This window comes from Mus musculus, chromosome 11 (genome assembly GCF_000001635.26).
Source record: "Mus musculus strain C57BL/6J chromosome 11, GRCm38.p6 C57BL/6J".
In the NCBI taxonomy this organism is placed as follows: domain Eukaryota; kingdom Metazoa; phylum Chordata; class Mammalia; order Rodentia; family Muridae; genus Mus; species Mus musculus.
Genome location: NC_000077.6, coordinates 69420807 through 69442487, shown reverse-complemented (window position 1 = coordinate 69442487; position 21681 = coordinate 69420807). Strand labels below are relative to the sequence as shown.

General features: G+C 49.4%; 1 protein-coding gene across 15 annotated transcripts in view; it reads left to right on the top strand.

Moving 5' to 3' along the window:
• Dnah2 (dynein, axonemal, heavy chain 2) overlaps window positions 1-21681 on the top strand; it is a 128302-nt gene extending 106621 nt beyond the window's left edge. For 10 of the 15 annotated variants that reach the window (XM_006533552.4, XM_030246089.1, XM_011249077.3 and 7 more), the window contains 23 exons: window positions 4527-4691; window positions 5192-5317; window positions 5418-5566; window positions 5641-5707; window positions 5854-6004; window positions 6202-6350; window positions 6522-6655; window positions 6790-6934; window positions 7085-7284; window positions 9508-9634; window positions 11243-11429; window positions 11590-11738; window positions 11831-12014; window positions 12996-13186; window positions 18433-18624; window positions 18797-18981; window positions 19279-19507; window positions 19581-19732; window positions 19855-19969; window positions 20582-20758; window positions 20852-20926; window positions 21068-21218; window positions 21341-21677. In XM_006533552.4, coding sequence (XP_006533615.1) covers window positions 4527-4691; window positions 5192-5317; window positions 5418-5566; window positions 5641-5707; window positions 5854-6004; window positions 6202-6350; window positions 6522-6655; window positions 6790-6934; window positions 7085-7284; window positions 9508-9634; window positions 11243-11429; window positions 11590-11738; window positions 11831-12014; window positions 12996-13186; window positions 18433-18624; window positions 18797-18981; window positions 19279-19507; window positions 19581-19732; window positions 19855-19969; window positions 20582-20758; window positions 20852-20926; window positions 21068-21218; window positions 21341-21495 — 3555 coding nt within the window. In that variant the 3' untranslated portion in view covers window positions 21496-21677. Of the gene's footprint in view, window positions 1-4526; window positions 4692-5191; window positions 5318-5417; window positions 5567-5640; window positions 5708-5853; window positions 6005-6201; window positions 6351-6521; window positions 6656-6789; window positions 6935-7084; window positions 7285-9507; window positions 9635-11195; window positions 11430-11589; window positions 11739-11830; window positions 12015-12995; window positions 13187-13308; window positions 13707-18432; window positions 18625-18796; window positions 18982-19278; window positions 19508-19580; window positions 19733-19854; window positions 19970-20581; window positions 20759-20851; window positions 20927-21067; window positions 21219-21340 lie in introns of those variants that run through there. The other 5 variants (XM_011249074.3, NM_001081330.1, XM_011249079.3 and 2 more) reach the window with 5 other exon arrangements.

Genomic DNA, 21681 nt, shown 5'->3' with positions numbered 1-21681 from the left:
CTCCCATACCTTTGGGGCCAGCTCTCCCATGATGCCCAGGAGAGGGTGGGGACAGCTCTACACAGTTCTCATATATGGCAGCCCAGCCCAGGAATATCCACCTAGCCTTTGGTGGTGACATAACCCCTCTACTGCAGAGCTACAAATCCAGCTCTTAACTTGGTGGCAACACAGGCCAGGACCTCACCATGGTCCCAGGTGGCATCACTGGCTACTCACATGAGGCTGTTCCTCACTACCCTCAAGTCTCCAGTTCTGCTTCTCTTCATGAGCCCATGTCCTTCTGCTTCTCTTTTTCTTCCGTCTCTCCACCACTTACGTGCTCCTCTTAATGGCACCCGGGACCTCTGGGTATCTAGGGTATCTCAGGACTGCTGTGCTCCACCTGTGCTATATGGGATGGGGGGGGGCGTCATCTTAGACATAGTCTGTCCTCCAGGCTACGTGACCTGCTTGCTTGGTTTTTGGTTGTTTGGTTTTGGTTTGTTTTATTGAGGCAAAGTCTCCTTTAGCCCAGGCTAGCCTTGAATTTGCTGTATAACCAAGGATGACCTTGAACTCTCCTGATCCTCCTGCCTCTAACTCCCAAACGCAGAGATTATAGATGCTGGGGTCAAACCCAAAGCTCTGTGCATGCTATGCAAGCACTCATCCAAATGAGCTGCGTTCCCAGCCCTCTAGCCCTTAGTAAACATTTTTCATAGGTTCTCCCTTCCATTGCCCAGGCTGGCCTTAAACCCACTCTGCAGTCCTGAGTCACTGGACTTGTCATTTTCTTACGTCAGCCTCTCAAGTAATTCCCTGAAGCCTGGCAGGAACTTCTTCACACAAACAAACAAACAAACAAACAAACAAACTCCGTGTTTTGTGTGGGGTTTGTACTGGTACACGCCAGCACCCAGAGGGCAGAGGTGTCGGATTTTCCTGGAACCAGAGTACTAGACAGTTGTGAGCTGCCCTAGCAGGTGTCGTGGGTGTTAGGAATCAGTTCTTCTCCTTTTTAAATTACTCTGTGTGTGTGTGTGTGTGTGTGTGTGTGTGTGTGTGTGTGTGACAGAGACAGAGACAGAGAGAATGTAGAAGCCAAAGGACAAGTCACAGGAGTTGGTTCTTCCCTTCCATCCTCTAGGCTTTGGGAATTGAATTCAAGTTGTCAAACTTGGCATCAAGGGCACTGAATCTTGCTGGCTTGGGATGGCCAAGCAGCCATTGTTGCTGCTGCTATTTCTTTCTTCTCTGCTCTCTCTCCTCCTCTCTTTTTTCTCCCCACTCCTCACGATTCTGTTTTGGGATAGTCTCGCTTTACAGCCTAGGTAGACTAGACTGGCCTTGAACTTGTGGGGATTCTCCTGCTGCTGCCTTTTAAGCCCTAGAGTTACAAGTAGGAGCCACCATTTATGACAGAGCCTCTTTTGGGGGGTTACTAATGTCATGCATGAGGAGTCCTCTCTCATGAGCAAATCACCTCCCAACATCACAGCATTGAAATAACTAAATAAATAAATGCCCGTGGTCACACTTTAAAAAAGATAAACTAGTTTTCCTAAGCTAGTGTGTCTCTCCCAGAAAAAGGGTATAGCTGCCTATAGTGGTGCACACCTTTAATTCCAGTATTTGGGGGGCAGAGGCAGGGGGGGTCTCCATGGGTGAGCTCCAGCACAGCTAGGACTATATGGTAAGACCTCATCTAAATCACAGAAGCCTGAGGAATGCAGAGGTGGGGAGGGCCAGGCACAGCAGTTGGTTATCCTGCATCAGATGGTCAGCCCTGAAAACATACATGAGTAATAGTGTGTAGACTGAGCAGGCTATGGTTGGGAATATATATACATATACCTACACACATACGCCTGTAAACGACAATTGAAAATGAGATCACAAACTTGAGTTAGAGCAGGGAGGAGTTTATGGGAGAAGTTAGAGTGTTTCTCAACCTGTGGGTCAAGACCCCCATAATAATTATAATAGTTATGAAATAGCGACAAAATGATTTTATGGTTGGGGGCCAGCACAATGTGAAGGACTGTATTAAACGGTCATAGCATTAGGAAGGTTGAGAACCACTGCTCTAAGAGGAGGAAAAGGTGGGAGAAATGATGTCATATTATAACCTCAAAAATAAAAGAAAGAAATTATTTTGGATTTTTGAGACAGGGTTTCTCTGTGTAGCCCTGGCAGTGCTGGAACTCACTCTGTAGACCAGGCTGGTCTTGAACTCACAGAGATCCATCTGCCTCGGCTTCTATAGTGCTAGGATTAAATTCATGCCAGAAAAACAATTTTTTTTTTTTAAAGAGCTAAAAGGTTGTCTTAGTTCAAAGTCAGGTTTCTCAATGAGTACCATTTAGGAATAAAAAGAAACACAAACATTTCACCTCCAATACCCACTCCTTCTCCCGGAACAGGCGAGAGGGGGCTGGTGCCCAGGCCTGGGCAAGAAGAGTCAGGGCACCTACAGGTTCAGGCTTGAAGTTCATTTATTGATGTGTTGGACACAATAAAACCACCACTGCTGAAAACAAACAAACAAACAAACAAACCACCAGTGATGTTTTGCCAAAGACCACAGTAGAAACTCAGTAGTGCCTGAAGGAATGAGGGTCTTGGAGGCCATCTTGGATTTAGTTTTGCTGGAGTTTCAATTATCACGAAACTGTGAATTTAAGTTTAATGAGGAAGCCTCCATCAATAGGTTATATAAGAGATACAACTTAAGCAATGAGCATTTGCCACAGTAGGGGGTATGAGGAAACACACATACATTTTATTATTTTTTTGGAGGTGAGTGTATTATAGTTATTTTAAAACATAAAATTTATTTACCTCGAAGTATATATCAAGTCTTTTTTTTTTTTTTTTCTTTTTTTTGGTTTTTCGAGACAGGGTTTCTGTGTAGCCCTGGCTGTCCTGGAACTCACTCTGTAGATCAGGCTGGCCTCGAACTCAGAATTCTGCCAGCCTCTGCCTCCCAAGTGCTGGGATTAAAGGCCTGCACCACCACCGCTCAGCTATATCAAGTCTTTTAAGCATTTTTAAAAAATTATTTCAAAATTTTCTGTGTAAAGGTATTTTGCCTGCATTATGTGTGTGTGTGCCAAGTAAGTGTCTGGTACCCACAGAGGCCAGAAGATGGCATCAGATGCCCTGGAACTGGAATTAGAGACAATTGTGAGTTGCCGTGTGGGTGTCGGGAGTCGAACCTGGATCCTTTTGCAGATCAACAAGTGCTCTTAAATGTGGAGCCATCTCCAACCCACATACAGTCGGCCCTGAAGTGACGTTAAAATGCATCCACCATGTTATCCAGCCACGGCATTGCTCCTAATGGAAATCCTGATACCCTTTTAACTTCTGTTTCCTCTGTTGTGTCTCGGGAGGTTTGATTGATGTCTCTCCTTATGGAAGCTGAGGCTGATAAAGATGTCACAGGGAAGCTTTTGCCTCCTCCCACCCACGCCTCCTTTGGCGACCATTCTCACTTTGGTAACCCAGGCTGGCCTGGCACCATCCGTATATCCCAGGCTGGCCATGACTTTGTGATCATTCTGCCTTAGCCACCCAAGTGCCGGGATGACAGGCCACCCCACTGTGCCTGGCTTCCTATCTTTAACTGGAAAACTGCTGACAACAGTTCTGAGTGGAAGTTGCTGGTGGTGCCGCTGAGGTCAGTAAGTGTCCAGGAGTCTCGTGGGCGAGTAAGCTCTGATACCAGAGTTGTTGTGGGCGAGCAAGCTCTGACATCAGAGTTGGCTTGCCAGCTTCTCTTCTGTGGCTTGTATTTTTCTGCTGTGCTGGAGTGTGAACCCAGGGCCTGGCCCATGCCTTCTACCACCGAGTTACTCTATATCCCAGCCTCGTACGTTGTTTACCACGCTTCAAAAGGTCTCTGTTCTCTATGCTTGAGCATAATCTGGTCAGTACCAGGTCGATTCTGGGCTTTAAGAGAAGGGAGGGAGAGAGGGAGGGAGGAAAATGAAGCTCATCTGACATAATAGTCACCCCCCCACCCCGTCACTCACTCATTGATACACTTCAATATGTGGGATTATTTTATACACGAGGGAAGCAGAGCCTCAAAAACACAAACTGTAGGATATGAACATGCGCACAGCTCCTATCTAGAGTCTAGGCCTCCTCTTATACCCTGATGAGGCAGCTGGCTTTTGAACTTCTGAGTGATTCTCCTGTTTCTGCCTCCCATCTTTCCCGTAGAGTGCTGAGATTCCAGATGTGCACCTCTGCGCGCGCGCGCGCGCGCGCGAGAGAGAGAGAGAGAGAGAGAGAGAGAGAGAGAGAGAGAGAGTGTGTGTGTGTGTGTGTGTGTGTGTGTGTGTGTGTGTGTGTGCATGTACACACATGTAAGCGTGCGAGAGCATGTTCAGAGTATTATGTCAACTTCATTGGCCCTCAAAGAGATTAACTGACCCAAGGGCAGGCAGCTTCAAGTGGCAAAGTCGGGATTTGACCTAAAACAGCCTGGCCTTGGGCCCTGTGTTTCTCATCTCCCACACGCCAATCGTTCCTAGGTGGCAGAGAAATTGGAGATGCTGAAGAAACAGTATGATGAGAAGCTGGCACAGAAGGAGGAGCTTCGAAAGAAATCGGAGGAGATGGAGCTGAAGCTGGAGCGAGCAGGAATGTTGGTGTCTGGGCTAGCTGGTGAAAAGGCACGATGGGAAGAGACTGTGCAGGTGAGATGGGTGGTCCCACGCCACTCAGGAGGTCCATCTCCGTGTCCACGGAGAGAGAGTAGGAAAACAAGAGCACATTGGCTGTAGGGAATCGAGAGTAGAAATCCCTCCCCTTCTCACGTTTGATGAGAGTATACAGGGAATGGCATCCTGAACACATGGTGAGTTCCATGCAGGAACTAGAAGGCACACAAGACCTCTTAGTTAACAGCTTGTCTTCCTGAGAGATAACAGACTGGGGTCATCTTGTCTCTATTTCACAGAATTCCTGGCTCCCTGCAAGGGGTAGATCTTATCAGTGGATAATTAGCATACACATGGCTGTCCGGGACCAGGACTCCAGAGTGATTGAGTTCTCAGCCTGAAGGGATTTAGAAAAGGGAGACTAGCTTTGATCTAGACCAGAATCAAAGGAGCAAAGGAGACTGTCTTTCAAAACACTCTAGCTTATCTCCAAAGGTCTGAAGCCCCAGGCGCTTATACCTCCCTCTGTACACCAGGGCCTGGAGGAGGATCTGGGTTACCTGGTGGGCGACTGTCTGATTGCAGCTGCGTTCTTGTCCTACATGGGACCCTTTCTGACCAATTACCGGGATGAGATTATCAATCAAATCTGGATCAGGAAGGTGAGAAGGGCCCAGGGGTTACAGGGAAGCACTTGGGGTGTGCAGGCAAGAGACAGAGCTGCTGAATTCCGGCTGAATTTTGGGGTTCTTCTCTCCTCAGATCAGGGAGCTTCAGGTTCCCTGTTCACCTCGCTTTGCCATTGATAACTTCCTGACCAATCCCACCAAAGTCCGGGACTGGAACATCCAGGGGTTGCCCTCAGATGCCTTCTCCACAGAGAATGGCATCATCGTCACCAGGGGCAACAGGTGAGAGCCTTGTAGGGGAGGGAGAGGCAGGGGAGGAGCAGAACCTGTCTGCTGACAGGGGCTTCCTCTTTCAGGTGGGCCCTCATGATCGATCCTCAGGGCCAAGCCCTCAAGTGGATTAAGAACATGGAAGGAAACCAGGTATTAGGCTGGGCTGCCCCAGGAGAGTCCCAGGCCTAGTCTTTTCTCAAGGTCCTGCCCTTGGCTTGTGTGGTCCTCCCTGTTGCTCTCATCCATCTGTCCATCAGTCCATCCATCCATCCATCCATCTATCCCTTGCTCTCTAGGGCCTTAAAATCATCGACCTGCAGATGCATGACTACCTTCGAGTTCTAGAACATGCCATCCAGTTTGGATTTCCAGTGCTACTCCAGAATGTGCAGGAGTATCTGGACCCCACGCTCAACCCAGTGCTCAACAAATCTGTAGCTCGAATTGGTCAGAGCCTAGGCTTATTGTGGGCAGGTCCTAGAGACACTAGGGTGGGAAGTGGGGGCTCTTTCGGGCTGCATCCCATGAATTAGGCGTCAGTGAAGCAGGCTGAGTCACATCTCGGGCCTAGGTATAAGAAGGGGGGTGGGGCAGCCTTACTGGATCACAGAAGACTCTCGTCCTTGACCCTCCCGCTGACGCAGGTGGTCGGATGCTGATTCGAATTGGTGACAAGGAGGTGGAATACAATCCCAATTTCCGTTTCTACCTCACCACCAAGCTCTCCAATCCCCACTATAATCCAGAGACTTCGGCTAAGACCACCATTGTCAACTTCGCTGTAAAGGAGCAGGTAGATTTGGGCTGAAGCCGGGAAGGCTGGAGAGGCCGTAAGAAACACGCACACACAAAAAGACCAAACTTGAGCTGGGTGATGGAGGACGAGGTCTTAGGAAATCTAAACGTGTGGCAGGGGAAGATGCCATCGGCAAGGGACCCTGGCCCTGAGTCTTGACCTCCTCAGGGCCTGGAAGCCCAGCTGCTGGGCATTGTGGTTCGGAAGGAGCGACCAGAGCTGGAGGAGCAGAAGGACTCTCTGGTCATCAACATCGCTGCAGGAAAGAGAAAGCTCAAAGAACTAGAGGATGAGATCCTGCGGTGAGAATATCATCCCCAGCCCCCACCCAAGCCCACCCACCTTGTCTGTTCCCAATGGGCATCCAACCAGCACCCTGGGGAGCCAAGAGGAATCCTTTCCTTCCAGTTGAACCTCCCTCTCGACTTCCCCCTAGCTTGTTGAATGAGGCCACAGGCTCTCTGCTTGATGACGTGCAGCTGGTGAATACCCTCCAGACATCCAAGATAACGGCCACCGAGGTGACCGAGCAACTGGAGACCAGTGAGACCACAGAGATCAACATTGACTTGGCCCGAGAGGTGAACCCCTGCACCCTCCAGTCCCGTCCCTGACCAGAGCCACCAAGAAGTAACTTAGATCGTGTTCACTTGCGACCCCTCCCTCCCCGAGCTCTTGGGTTTGCCTGCCTGCCCCTCTGTAGTAGCCCTGACTCTTTTTGACCCCTACAGGCTTACCGTCCGTGTGCCCAGCGGGCCTCGGTGCTGTTCTTTGTGCTCAATGACATGGGCCGCATTGACCCCATGTACCAGTTCTCCCTGGACGCCTACATCGGCCTCTTTATCCTCAGCATTGACAAGAGCCACCGCAGCAATAAGCTGGAGGACCGCATCGAGTACCTGAATGACTACCACACCTATGCTGTCTACAGGTCTGGTGACCCTGCACGAAGCCCTTCAGCGGTGGTGTGAGATACAAATCTGGGGGCCAAGGGGTTGGAAAAGAGCCGGCTGGGTAAATTCCTTGCTGTGGACACACGAAGGCTTGACTTCAGAGCCCAGGCACCTACATCAGAAACTGGGTACAAGCTGGGTAGTGCTGCATGCCTTTAATCCCAGCACTCGGGAGGCAGAGGCAGGTGGATCTTTATGAGTTTCAAGACCAATCTGGTATACAGAGCAAGTTCCAGGACAGCCAAGGTTACATAGAGAAACCCTGTCTCACCGCATCCCTCCCCTCAAAAAACCTAACAACCAACCAACCAACCAACCAGCCAACAAAAGCTGGGTACTGTGTGGTATTCCTGTAATCCCAGTGCTGGGGCGATAAGACAGGTGCTACGCCATTCCAGACGGCCGGTCCAGCTGAATTGATGAGCTCTAGGCTCAGTGAGAGATCCTGCCTCAAAAAACAAAGTGGGGAGAGCAACTGAGGAAAGTTAAATAACCCTGTTTCTCCACATGCACTGTGCATCCATGCACACCCACTACCACACATGAACACACACATAGATCTATACACAGTAGATACATAGACACACACACACACCTGATATCTGCCCCCAGGTTGGGATTCAGGAAGTCTCTGGTAGGCTCTGTGATTTTTTGTTGTTGTTGTTGTTTTGTTTTTTTGTTTTTCGAGACAGGGTTTCTCTGTGTAGCCCTGGCTGTCCTGGAACTCACTTTGTAGACCAGGCTGGCCTCAAACTCAGAAATCTGCCTGCCTCTGCCTCCCAAGTGCTGGGATTAAAGGCTTGTGCCACCACGGCCCGGCTGGGCTCTGTGATTCTTTAATCAGCTTCCAAGGAGCTGTCGATCCTGGTCTATTTCATCTTTCATTGAATTTTTAAAACTTACATTCATTTACTAATTCTCTGTGGAAGGCGGCATGCACATGTATGGCACAGCCAGCCTGTGAAGATCAGTGGTCAGATGACAGGAGGCCGTTCTCTCTTCCCAGCCTGTGGGCTCTAGGGGATCAAACCCAGGTCCCCCCAGGCTTGGCAGCAGGCTCCTTTAGCTGCCGACCACCATGGCAGCCTGTGGATCACATTTTGGACAGCGGAGTACTTCTCTTCCTGGACTCCTCTACAGACCCATCAAGTCCAGCTTGTTTCAGGTCGAGGGTGGACTTGTGTTCCACCCTCTTTTACCAGGGTCCTCATCTTTGAATGGCACAGCTGCCAACCCACGTCACACCCATGCCAGCAACTTGAAGTTGCTCTAATTGACCAGCTCAAGGCAGTTGCTGGGTTCTTCTTATAGGTATTTCTGATCCCGTCCCCCTCCCTGCCCCGCCTACCAGGGCTGGACCTTAGTGCATATTTTCACAGAAACTGCACAGCATCTCTCCCCCCTCCCGCCCCCAGTAGATTACCCTGCCCCTGTGTCCCTCCTAGTCTGTTCTCCAGTTGTGGGTGTCTGTCAGACTACCAGGCATGAAAATGACCCTGTTGCTCCTGGCTTAACCTCTTTAGTGGTTGTCATATCTTGAGGGATCCCGAAAGGCCTCTGTGACCTGGCCTCCCCCTGCCTCAGTTTGTCACCAGCTGTGTGGGCAGCACTGCTAACTCTCACCCCGTGTGTGCCCTTTCCCCCTGGGCATTCCTTGCCCTTTCCTCCTGGGCTTTCCTTGCACTGCGAGTCTTCCCTGGAACACTCAGCTGTGCCTCTCATGTCACCGGATAATCCCTACACACCTCAAGACACCTGCTCTCAGGATCAGACACAGCTGGGCACCATGCCTTTCAGTTCCCTAGACACCACTTTGAGCTCATCATGACGGCCTCTGGGTCCCTATGTCAGAGCACGCTGCCTCCCTGCTGAGCTGTGATTTCCTCACGGACCTAGACCATAGCTTACTTATCTGTGTCTTCAGGGCTACAGAGTGCCCAGCAAGATAGTGAGAGAAAAATCAATGTTTTGTTTATTTAATGGAACTAAATGCCTAGTTATGGATGGACACTGGGAAAACTCAATCTCTCAAGGCCCCCGGGGCCTTGGTTGTTTCCAGGAGGTTTGGGTTAGACGCTGGCTACAGTCCTCCTGGGTAAGGCTGTGACCGTTACCCACTGAGCGAGCATTCGTGCGGGGCAACTCACCCCACATTCCTCCACCCCCTCCATCTTCCCTGCCCATTCCTCTGTGCCTCCCAGGTACACCTGCCGAACCCTTTTTGAGCGCCACAAGCTTCTGTTCAGTTTTCACATGTGCGCCAAAATCCTGGAGACGTCCGGCAAGCTCAACATGGATGAGTACAACTTCTTCCTGCGTGGGGGTGTGGTGAGTTGGTGGGAGGGCACCTCCCTGCACGGGGGTCACATGGGGATGGCAGCAGGTGTGTGGAGGAGGCCAAGTCAGAGGGAGGGCAGAATCGAAGGCTCCCCAGAAACGTGAGTACTCGGAGCACCTGGGGCTGAGGGGCTGACTTGTTACGTGACTCTGGAGACCCACTTCAAGCTGGTCATCTGATCACCTCTTACATGAAACCCAGGTATACTTGACTCTCTTCCTTAAAAAAAAAAAAAAAGTCAGCTGAGTTTCATGTACTTATAACCTCAGCAGGACAGTGAAAGATGGAGACAGATGCTTACCACCCACCTAGCCTGACCTAGCCTAATTGGCTAGCTTCCAGTTCAGGGAGAGATCTGATCTCTAGGGAATAAGTGAAGAGCAATGGAGGCACCCACCATCATTCTCTGCCTTTCACACACTTGCACACCTGCACGTACACCACACGCACACGCGGCGTGTGCACACACACCAAAGTGGAGGGAAAAACACAGATTTTCGTTTAAAAGCATGAGTATAAGAACAGATGGGAGGAGTATGCCAACAGTGGGTGGGTTTGGAGCTATTTCTGCCACTAAGCCACCAGAGGGCATCAGCTTCCTAAACTTTAACTGTTGTGGGTATGCAGTGCCCCCCCACCATGCATCCCTCAGTAAAGGTGGCTTTGCGTCCATCTTAGATTCCTGTCTCCTCATTAGGCATTCACTCTGCTTCACAGAAAACCAACACCAAACACACACACACACACACACACACACACACACACACACACACACACACACACGACGGGAGGAGATAACTTAAAATATCATGTTTTATTTTTAATTAAAACATAGCAATTGGGCTGGTGAGATGGCTCAGCGGGTAAGAGCACTGACTGCTCTTCCAAAGGTCCCGAGTTCAAGTCCCAGCAACCACATGGTGGCTCACAACCACCCATAATGAGATCTGATGCCATCTTCTGGTGTGTCTGAAGTCAACTACAATATAATAACATTATACATTATATTAATAATATACAACAATAAAAATAAATCTTAAAAAAACATAGCAATTGCACAGTCTTACTGGGTATAGCGTGGCTTAATTTTTTTTTTAAGATAAGGTTCTTTATAGCTTATGCTAGCCTAGAATGCACTGTATAGCCCAGGCTGACCTTGAATTCCTGGTCATTTTCTTGTCTAGCCTGGCACCTGGGTGTTTTGGTGACAGGCACCATGCCTGGCTTGCAATGAGGTGTTTCAGTATCAGTACATACATGTGTGTGTGTGTGTGTGTGTGTGTGATGACCAGATCAGGGTAGTTGGAATATTCATTAAAACAAACATTTAGAGCCGGGCATGGTGGCGTACCCCTTTAATCCCAGCACTTGGGAGGCAGAGGCAGGCGGATTTCTGAGTTTGAGGCCAGCCCCAGGACAGCCAGGGCTACACAGAGAAACCCTGTCTCAAAAAAACAAAACAAACAAACAAACAAAAAACCAAAAAAAAAAAACCAAAAACCCCAAAACTAATACAAACATTTGTCTTTTGTTGTTGTTGTTTTATTTTAGGAACTTTCCTTTTGAGGGTTCTAGGCATCTTCTCTCTCTTCCCCAAGGTCCTGGATCGTGAAGGCCAAATGGACAATCCATGTACCAGTTGGCTGGCAGATGCCTACTGGGATAATATCACAGAACTGGACAAACTGACCAACTTCCATGGGCTCATGAACTCCTTTGAGCAGTACCCTCGGGACTGGCACCTGTGGTACACCAACTCTTCCCCGGAGAAGGCCATGCTGCCAGGTGCCAGGCTGCCAGCCCCCGCCTCTTCGGAGCCCGTTTGACCTTCCCTTTATCCACCCCACACCCACCCCACACACTCACAAATGCAGCCCCTGAAGATTCTCCACCTTTGAGATTCCTTCCTGACTGACTCTCAGGGCTGCTGTTCTCTCGTCTGCAGGTGAGTGGGAGAATGCGTGCAATGAGATGCAGCGGATGCTGATCGTCCGCTCCCTGCGTCAGGACCGAGTGGCATTCTGTGTTACTTCCTTCATCGTGTCCAACCTTGGCTCTCGATTCATTGAACCGCCTGTGCTAAACATGAAATCGGTCCGTGGTTCTGCCTTCTTGCTCACACAGCCCAGCAGCCCCTGCCTGTCCACACCCTCCCCTCGGTCCTGACATCACCCCTGTGCTTCCAGGTGATGGAGGACTCTACCCCGAGATCCCCACTGGTATTCATCCTGTCCCCCGGTGTAGACCCCACCAGCGCTCTGCTTCAGCTGGCGGAGCACACAGGCATGGCCCACCGCTTCCATGCCCTGTCCCTGGGCCAGGGCCAGGCCCCCATTGCTGCTCGGCTTCTTCGAGAGGGTGTGAATCAAGGTTAATATCCCTCTTGGTTAGGTTGCTATTGCTGGGATAAATCACCTTGGCCAAAGGCAACTTGGGGAGGGAAGGGTTTATTTCACTCACAATTCCATATATCATCAAAAGCAATGAGGGCAGGAACTCACGCAGGGCAGGAACCTGGAGGCAGGAGCCGAAGCAGAGGCCATGGAGGGTGCTGATGCTGGCTTGTCCATCATGGCTTGCTCAGCCTGCCTTTCTTTCTTTCGTTTTTCTTAATTTCTTTCTTTCTTTTTAAAGATTTATTTATTTATTTTGAGTATACTGTAGCTGTCTTCAGACACACACCAGTAGAGGCCATCTGATCCCATTACAGATGGTTGTGAGCCACCATGTGGCTGCTGGGAATTGAACTCAGGACCTCTGGAAGAGCAGTCAGTGCTCTTAATTACTGAACCATCTCTCTATCTCTAGCCTTCAGCATGCGCTCTCTCTTATTTATTTATTTATTTATTTATTTATTTATTTATTTATTTATTTCAAGACAGGGTTTCTCTGTGTAGCCCTGGCTGTCCTGGAACTCACTTTGTAGACCAGTCTGGCCTCGAACTCAGAAATCCACCTGCCTCTGCCTCCCAAGTGCTGGGATTAAAGGCGTGCGCCACCACCGCCCGACCTGCTCTCTTATAGTATCCAAGAGCACCCTGCCCCTGGGTGGCCCTCCGCACAATGGGCTTGGCCCTCCCCCATCAATCATTGATAAAATACTCTGCTAGCTTGCCTACAGCCAGATTTTATGGGGGCATTTTCTCAGTTGAGGCTCCCTCCTCTCTGATGACCCTAGCTTGTGTCAGCTGAAGTAAAACTAGCCAGCACAGTGTTCATCTTTCCTAGCCACTTCTCAGCCCCAGTCTGTTTCCCAAGAACCTCCCAGCCCCCACTATATGATTTCAGTTCCTGCTTTTCTAGAAATCCCAGAAATAACAGACATTTAACACCAGCTCCACTTCCTCGCAGGGCACTGGGTGTTCCTGGCAAACTGCCACCTGTCTCTGTCTTGGATGCCTAATCTGGACAAGTTGGTGGAGCAACTGCAGGTGGAGGACCCTCACCCTTCCTTCCGCCTGTGGCTCAGCTCTAGCCCCCACCCAGACTTCCCAATCTCCATCCTGCAGGCCAGCATCAAGATGACCACAGAGCCACCAAAGGTATAGTGGCCCTAGAGCGGGGATCGCCTGCACTGTAGCTTACCTCTCAGCACCAAAGACAGGTTCCAGCCTAAATGACAGCACACCTTCCTCTGACTTTGGTTGTTTCCTAAAAATCCCAGCTCCCTTCTGGGTGTCAGACTTCCAGAACACAAGACAGAACATTTCTCTGATGGTTGTTATATGCCCGGCTCCCTTCTAACGCCTTCACATTTATTAACTCATTTCACACTCACACCACATCAGGTAAGAGCTGCTACTCCTACTTTGCAGGTAGGAGGCTCAAAGGATAAGTTAGTCTTGCAAAGCCACCCTGGGGACAAAGCCCCGCCCCCTGGGGTGTGAGCTCTCACTTTTCTCCCTCCCTTCATGGAGAGCCCCGCCCCTTTCTCTGCTCAAGTTCCCACCTCCTAGACCTCAGCCTCTCTCTTCCCTCTCCACCTCTCCCCCCTCCTTCCTTCCAGCTCTCCTGAGAATTTTGTCTCTAATCTCACAAGTTCACTGCTGAATACAATGATATTATATACAATGCAACACTGACCCTTTAAAGCCTGTTCTTGTCACTGGGTGGTGGTGGCACACTCGTAGTGCTTGGGAGGTAGAGGCAGGTGGATCCCTGAGTTGGAGGCCAGCCTTGTTTACAGGATGAGTTCCAGGACAGCCTGGGATACACAGAAAAACCCTATCTCTAAATAAATAAACCAATAAACAAACAAGCAGAGGAATAAATCTGTTCTTGTCACACTACATTGCCACAACCACAGATACCCCAACCAACTCACACCCACTCCGACACTTAAGCTATTTGGAAGGCTGTATTGGTTTTTGTGGTCCTTTATTATACTATTGGGCTACTGAGCTACACATCCAACACTTGGTTGTTTGAGAGTGGGTTTTGCTGTCCATGCTGGTCTCAGCCTTGCTATCATTTTGCCTCGGTCTCCTAAGTGCTGGCGTTACAGGTGGGTGAAGCAACTGCCATCCTAGCTTGCTTATTTTAGTAGCTTTTTATTGGTCTTAGTTAAAATCAAAATCCCCTCTTTTTTTTTTTTGCTAGTTTATTTAAAAAACAAACAAACAAACAAACAAACAAAAAGACAGAGACAGGGCTGAAGAGATGGCCCAGTGGTTAAGAGCTTTGGCTATTCTGTTTCCAGCAGTCAAGGAGAAGCTAGCAGCCGCCCCAGGGGGTCCAGCACCCTTTTCTGGCTTCCAAGGTAGCTACATGCATATGCAACACAGAACTACGTGCAGGCAAAATGCAAATAAGGATTATTAAGAGTTTCAAACTAGACCCAGGAGGTAGTGGTGCAGGCTGTTAATCCTAACACTTGGGAAGCAGAAGCAGGTGGGTCTCTGTGAGTTCAAGGCCAGCCTGGTCTACAGAGTGAGTTCCAGGACAGCTGTGACTACATAGAGAAACCCTGTCTTGAAAAACAAACACATTTTTTGTGGGGGAGTGGGGATTTCGAGACAGGGTTTCTCTGTGTAGCCCTGGCTGTCCTGGAACTCACTTTGTAGATGAGGCTGACCTTGAGCTCAGAAATCCGCCTGCCTCTGCCTCCCGAATGCTGGGATTAAAGGCGTGTGCCACCACACCCAGCTACAAACACATTTTTAAAAAATAAATCACAAAATACACACAGAGAGGCCACTCTTTAGGATGTACACAAGGAATAAACCCTGTTTGAGCATACTTGGAAGCTTTTCCGCATCCATCCTGGGCCCCTCGGCCTCCCAAATGCTAGGATTAAAGGCATGTGCCACTCCTGCCCCGGCCTGGCCCTGCCTTTTTTATTCTGTGGGGTTTTTTTGCTCAATTTCAGGATCAAGTTCTTGGCTCAGCTTTTCTCATTCTCCATTGTTACTCAAACTTCACCAGGGCGGGGGTGGGTGGTCGTGGTGGGGGGGAGTCCTCATCCTGATTTACCCTCCAGTCCCCAAGCTCGGGTCTAGGGCTGCGTTGCCTCGTGAGGAAGCACTGTACAGCACTGTGACTCCCTAAAACACGGAGTTGGCTTCTTCCTTCCATAGGTCCTTATCCACTTTTGCCTTGGGTAACACTATTTTTTTTTTTTTACACATGTTTAGTGTTAAAATAGTTGCCAAAGGGGGGGGGGGTATGGGGGACTTTTGGGATAGCATTGGAAATGTCATTGAGGAAAATATGTAATAAAAAAAAAGTTCAGAATAGCTTATAAAAAAAAATAGTTGCCAAAAACACACACGTGAGACTCTGGATCCCATCCCTAGCATAGAGAAGAAATGTAAACTTGACCATTTTATTTTAGAATGTTGCAAGGTCTGCTGTATTCCCGATTGGCCTTGAACTCACCTGTAATCACCGGATAATCTTGAATACCTAAACCTCCTGCCCCTCTGTCAGGAATGTGCCTCCCTAGGGTGTGCCTTTATGCCTGGTTGTTTTTCACTTTTTATTCCCTGCCATCCAGAATATTCTGAAAGCCTGTGGAAAGCTATCTTATCCACTTCAGTATCATTGATTTATTTATCTGTTTTTACTTAATCAGTGTGTGTGCAGGTGCGTGCGTGCTGGTCCAGGGGGTTGGGGGAGGATGTTTATGCTATGGTATGGGTTTGGATGTCAGAGGACAATGACATAGTCATAGTCATGACAGAGTCAGCTTTTAACTGCCACTCTGTGTGCCAAGACTGTATTCAGGTAAAGTGCTAAGCCCCTTTACCCACGGCACCATTGTATTGGCCCCTTTTCTTTGACAAATCATTTCTTGGGCCGCATCCTGTAGCTAAGGCTATGAGAGATTTCCAAGAAAGCCTAACTGAGGCAGATGTGGGCCCTTCCCACCATCTGATAAACCCAGTGAGTGAGAATGGCTCAGGGTTTATCTGTTAGAGCTGGGTTACTTGAGCATGTGAGCTGAGTTAGTAGGAAAAGGCATTTGCTGTCCAACCTAAATTTAATGCCCTGGACAGACAGGGCAGATGTAGAGAGCCAGCTCCCATTAAGTGTCCTCTGACTTCAACACCTCAAAAACCCATCTCTGAGAATGGCCTAGACTTCCTGGTTTTCCTGCCTCCACTTCCAGAGTGCTGGGACCACAGGCAGGTACTACCACTTTCCCCAGGTTTATGCACGCTTGTGGAATACTTAGAACTCCAGCACTCATTCTATAAATTCAAGGCCAGCCTAAGTTACAAAAGACAACTCTCTTGAACAAAAACAACAAAAGCTCACACTTTAATTCTAGCATTCAGGAGACAAAAGCAGGTGGATCTCTTAAGTGTTGATAGCCAGCCTGGCCTATAGAGCGCATTTGAGGACAATCAAGGCTACACAGTGGAAACCATGTCTCAAAAATAAAATTTAACAACAACAACAACAAAAAAGTCAGGTGGTATTGGTAAATGCCTTTAATCCCCGCACACGGGAGGCAGAGGCAGGCGGATTTCTGAGTTCGAGGCCAGCCTGGTCTACAAAGTGAGTTCCAGGACAGCCAGGGCTACACAGAGAAACCCTGTCTCAAAAAAACCAAAAAAAAAAAAAAAAGGAGGAGGAGGCTGAGGAGGAGGAGGCGGCGGCGGCGGCGGCGGCAAGCTAAGGGCTGGGGAGGTGGCTCAGTAGCTCAGAGCATTTGCTGCACGTGCAGAGGTCCTGGGCTCAGTCCCCACTGCCCGCCTGGTGACTCACACGCATCCTAACTCCAGTTCCAGGACATCCAAAGCTGCTGCTGATGTCCACAGGAACCAAGCATGCACATGGTGCACATTCATTACACACACAGGCAAAACACTCACACACCAAATAAAAGGAACACATCTTTTCAAAATGATGGTTTCACTCTGAAAAAAAAAACAAACAAACATAGAACAGATTGTTGGCATTTGTTTTGAAGGGTCTTTTCTCTTGCAACCTCTCCAGATCCAGAAGCCATTCTCTGAATACTGTACTTTTCTTTATAATTTCAACACAGGACAATGTTTCACAAATACCACCATACCGTATGAGTTCTGTCCCCAGTAAGTGCTCTGCATTTGATTTTGATCCTGAACCTCATACACCGTGACCTAATACACCACACATCCTAATCTTTACGGCGATGTGTCTTATGGCTTGTCCTTTCTTTTTTCTATTTTTTCTGAGACAGGGTTTCTCTGTGCAGCCCCGCTGTCCTGGAACTCACTCTGTAGACCAGGCTGGCATTGAACCCAGACATCTGCCTGCCTTAAGCCGGGCATGGTGGCCCATGCCTTTAATCCCAGCACTCGGGAGGCAGAGGCAGGTGGATTTCTGAGTTCGAGGCCAGTCTGGTCTACAGAGTGAGTTCCAGGACAGCCAGGGCTACACAGAGAAACCCTGTCTCGAAAAAAACAAAAAAGAAAAAAAAAAAAAAAAAGGAAGAAATCTGCCTTCCTCTGCCTCCAGAGTGCTGGGATTAAGGTATATGCTACCTCCTCCTGCCAAGCTGGCCTGGAGCTTATGACCTCCCAAGGGTACCCTCATACTTGCAATTCCATATATATATATCAGCAGACTGATAGTTTAGCTCAGTGGTAGAATATTTTCCTGGCACAAACAAGTCTTTGAGATTCAGTCCCTAGCATTGAAATAAAACAAGTAACAATGAAACACTAATTATAAGTGTACATTTCTGTCTTTATTCATATTTTCTGGCACTCACAAATTAAATTGGCTCTTTCATGGAGGACATCATGATTGAGAGAGTTTAACACGGAGGAGGGGCTGGGTTCTGTGGCACATATCTGTTATCCTAGCATTGTCAAGAAGGCAGGAAGATATCTGTGAGTTCCAGGTCCACCTGGTCAACCTATATAGCAATTCCAGACCAGCCAGAGCTACACAGTGAGAACTTGTCTCCAAAAAAGAAGTTGGAGTGGGGTGGGGAGGTGGGTGCTGAGGGTGTAGCTCAGTGGCAGTCTCATTATGCCTGACATGTTGAAGCCCAAGGTTCAGTGTCCAGTACTAGCTCCCCGAGAACAGACGACGATGATGGTGGTGGTAAGGGAGAAGGTAGGATTACTGGTGGCACATAGTCAGTGTAGTAAGGTCCCCCACCTGCAACCCTGTGAGTGAATGAGCATCTCTCCGGACGGGCAGCTCAGAGGCTAGTTGTACTCAGTCAGCTTTCTTTTGCTCCTTCAGCCAGGGCCTTTGTGCAGGGCCTCTTCCACAACTTCCCCCATATGACACTGCTGGTGTCAGGGTTAAGCGTGACAACTATGACCCTGTAGTTCCTTGTCCTCAGGGTCTAAAGGCCAACATGACACGTCTTTATCAGCTGATGACAGAGGCACAGTTTACCCACTGCTCCAAGCCTGCCAAGTATAAGAAGCTGCTCTTTGCCCTCTGCTTCTTCCATTCCATATTACTCGAGCGCAAAAAATTTTTACAGCTTGGCTGGAATATTATTTATGGCTTCAACGACTCTGACTTTGAGGTTTGTGCTAACCTGGGGTCTCCCATGCCATCTCTTTCTTCTCATACTTCAATGCGCCGTGGGATCTTTTGTGGGAATCTTGGTTGCCAGGAAGCTGATGTTAAACCCCCACTAGGAGAGCTCTTGCCATAACTATATGGCACTTGGGGGCTTGGGTTGGGACTTCACATAGGTGTCAGAGAACCTGCTGAGCCTCTATCTGGATGAGTATGAAGAGACACCCTGGGACGCGCTCAAATACCTCATCGCTGGTGTCAACTATGGGGGACATGTCACAGATGACTGGGACCGGCGTCTGCTCACCACCTATATCAATGATTATTTCTGTGATCTGAGCCTAACAACTCCCTTCTACCGGTAAGGGGGGAGGGGATAATACTTCAGTGGGGGGGGGTAGTGGGGGGGGTAAGACTGAGTGTGGGGTGAAAGGGTATAAGTAGACCAAAGACCAGGGTTGAATGGTGTGTGTGTGTGTGCGTGTATGCACATGCGTGCATGCCCAGAGACTAGGGGGTTGAAAGGAAATGGAATTTGGGAGGCAGAGCATGAGCTGCAGCCATAGCTAAACAAATGGGGATGCACTGAGCCTGGGGTCCAGGCTCAGCGTGGAAGCTCAGGTCTTGCAATCTGCTATTCTCTGCTGTGACTGCCCAGGTTGTCTGTACTGGACACTTATTACATCCCAAAGGACGGGAGCTTGGCCTCTTACAAAGAATATATCAGCATGCTGCCTAGTATGGACCCCCCTGAGGCCTTTGGCCAACACCCCAACGCTGACGTGGCCTCCCAGATCACAGAGGCCCGGACCCTCTTTGAGACCCTGCTTTCCCTGCAACCCCAGATCACACCCACCAGGGTTGGTGGCCAGAGCCGAGAAGAGAAGGTAGGAAGAGAGATGCCCGGGGAGAGGGCATGTTGAGGAAGGGCAGCCTAGCCCCGAGCTTCTGCCTCCCTAGGTCCTAGAGTTGGCTGCTGATGTGAAGCAGAAGATCCCCGAGATGATCGACTATGAGGGGACCCGAAAGTTGCTGGCTCTTGACCCCTCCCCACTCAATGTGGTCCTCCTGCAGGAGATCCAGAGATATAACAAGTTGATGAAGACCATCTTGTAAGACCGAAGGAACACTATAGAACGTGGGAGGGGAAGGAGAAAGACAACCCCACTCACGGTTGGGATGGCTCTCCCAGGCCTGCACCTCTTTAATAGCCTACCTGCCTCCTTCCACTCAGGTTCTCCCTGACAGACTTGGAGAAGGGCATCCAGGGCCTCATCGTCATGTCAACAAGCCTGGAAGAGATCTTCAACTGCATATTTGATGCTCATGTCCCTCCACTCTGGGGAAAGGCAAGCTCCCAACGGCTGTCAGTCCTAACCCTGACCCTCCTCTTCACTTCATTTCCAGGAGGCATATAGCAGACTTCAAAGAGCCTGGGGTTCCAACCCAGACAGGTTCAATCTGTGTTGAGATCTGGCTCTGCCATTCACTGACTGCAGACCTTAACTTATAGATGTAGTCACATTAATTTCTGCAAGGATATTTTAAGGATACCCCACTCCCAAAGACTGTCCGTGGTACTCACTCAGTACCTGATCTCTGCAGAACAAGCACCCTTCATTCAAAACTCGGAAATATGAAACGACCTGAGTGCCAAGCACAGTGCTCAAAAGGTTTCAGATTATTAATTTTTCAAATCAGGGATCCTCAACCAGTAGTCTATGCAAATATTCCAAGCACACCCCTGAAAAACCCATGAGAAATCTGAAGCTCTTCTGGCACCGTGCATTTTGGATAAAGGATAATCTTGTAGTGATACTATTATTAATAAGTAGCTGCTATTTTATGCCCCCCCCCCCCAGTTAACTTTTGGAGAGCTTTGGCGAATGCCCCAGGTGTTCTTAATACTGACAGGGAAAGCACTGTGGACAAAACACCACATGCACCCCCTCGTTCCTCAGGTATATCCCTCACAAAAGCCCTTGGCGTCATGGACCCGGGACCTGGCTGTGCGTGTGGAACAGTTTGAAACATGGGCCAGTCGAGCCCGCCCTCCGGTGCTCTTTTGGCTGTCTGGCTTCACTTTCCCCACTGGCTTCCTCACTGCGGTACTGCAGTCTGCCGCTCGCCAAAACAACGTGAGCATCCAGAGCCGGGGAGGCAGCCTAGGAACGTGCATTCATTCCTTCTCTTCCTTGGGGGCCTCCTTCATTGTCGCCTTCAATCCACAGATCTCAGTGGACAGCCTCTCTTGGGAATTTATAGTTTCCACTGTGGACGACAGCAACCTGGTGTATCCACCCAAGGTGGGAGGCGGATGGGCTCGGGATGAGGAGGGAAATGGAAGAAACAGTGGGAAGTGGGGTGAAGAGGAGGACAGAGGACTTAGGTCAAAGGTATTGTCAGCGTAGGGTCTTTCCCTCAACTCTGTCTCCATTTCTCTCCAGGATGGAGTTTGGGTTCGGGGCCTGTACCTGGAGGGTGCTGGCTGGGACCGAAAGAATTCTTGTTTAGTGGAGGCGGAGCCCATGCAGCTGGTCTGCCTCATGCCCACGATCCACTTCCGTCCAGCAGAGAGCCGAAAGAAAAGTGCCAAGGGTGGGAAACTGCCCCCTCCCTATCCCGTTTGGATACTAACCCATCCTCCCTGCTCCAGTTCCCAAATGCACTTGCTCTGATCTTCCAGGCTCCAGAATCTTACTTCTTTTCTTCTCCCCTAGGCATGTACTCCTGTCCCTGCTATTATTATCCCAACCGGGCAGGCAGCACAGATCGAGCCTCCTTTGTCATAGGCATCGATCTCCGATCTGGATCCATGACATCTGATCACTGGATTAAGAGGGGCACTGCTCTACTGATGAGCCTGGACAGCTGATGAGCTCTTCTCTCCTCCTTGAGAGGGTCGGAAGCCCTAGGACCTTGAACTAAAGCTGGATCTCAGGCTTTGACTTTAGCTGAATCTAGCATATAGTGACACTCTGACAGTACCTAGTGGCGCTAGCGGAAAAGGTGGAAGACTTGTATTGGCGCTCAGTGCAGTAAAAACCGTGCAAAACCAAGC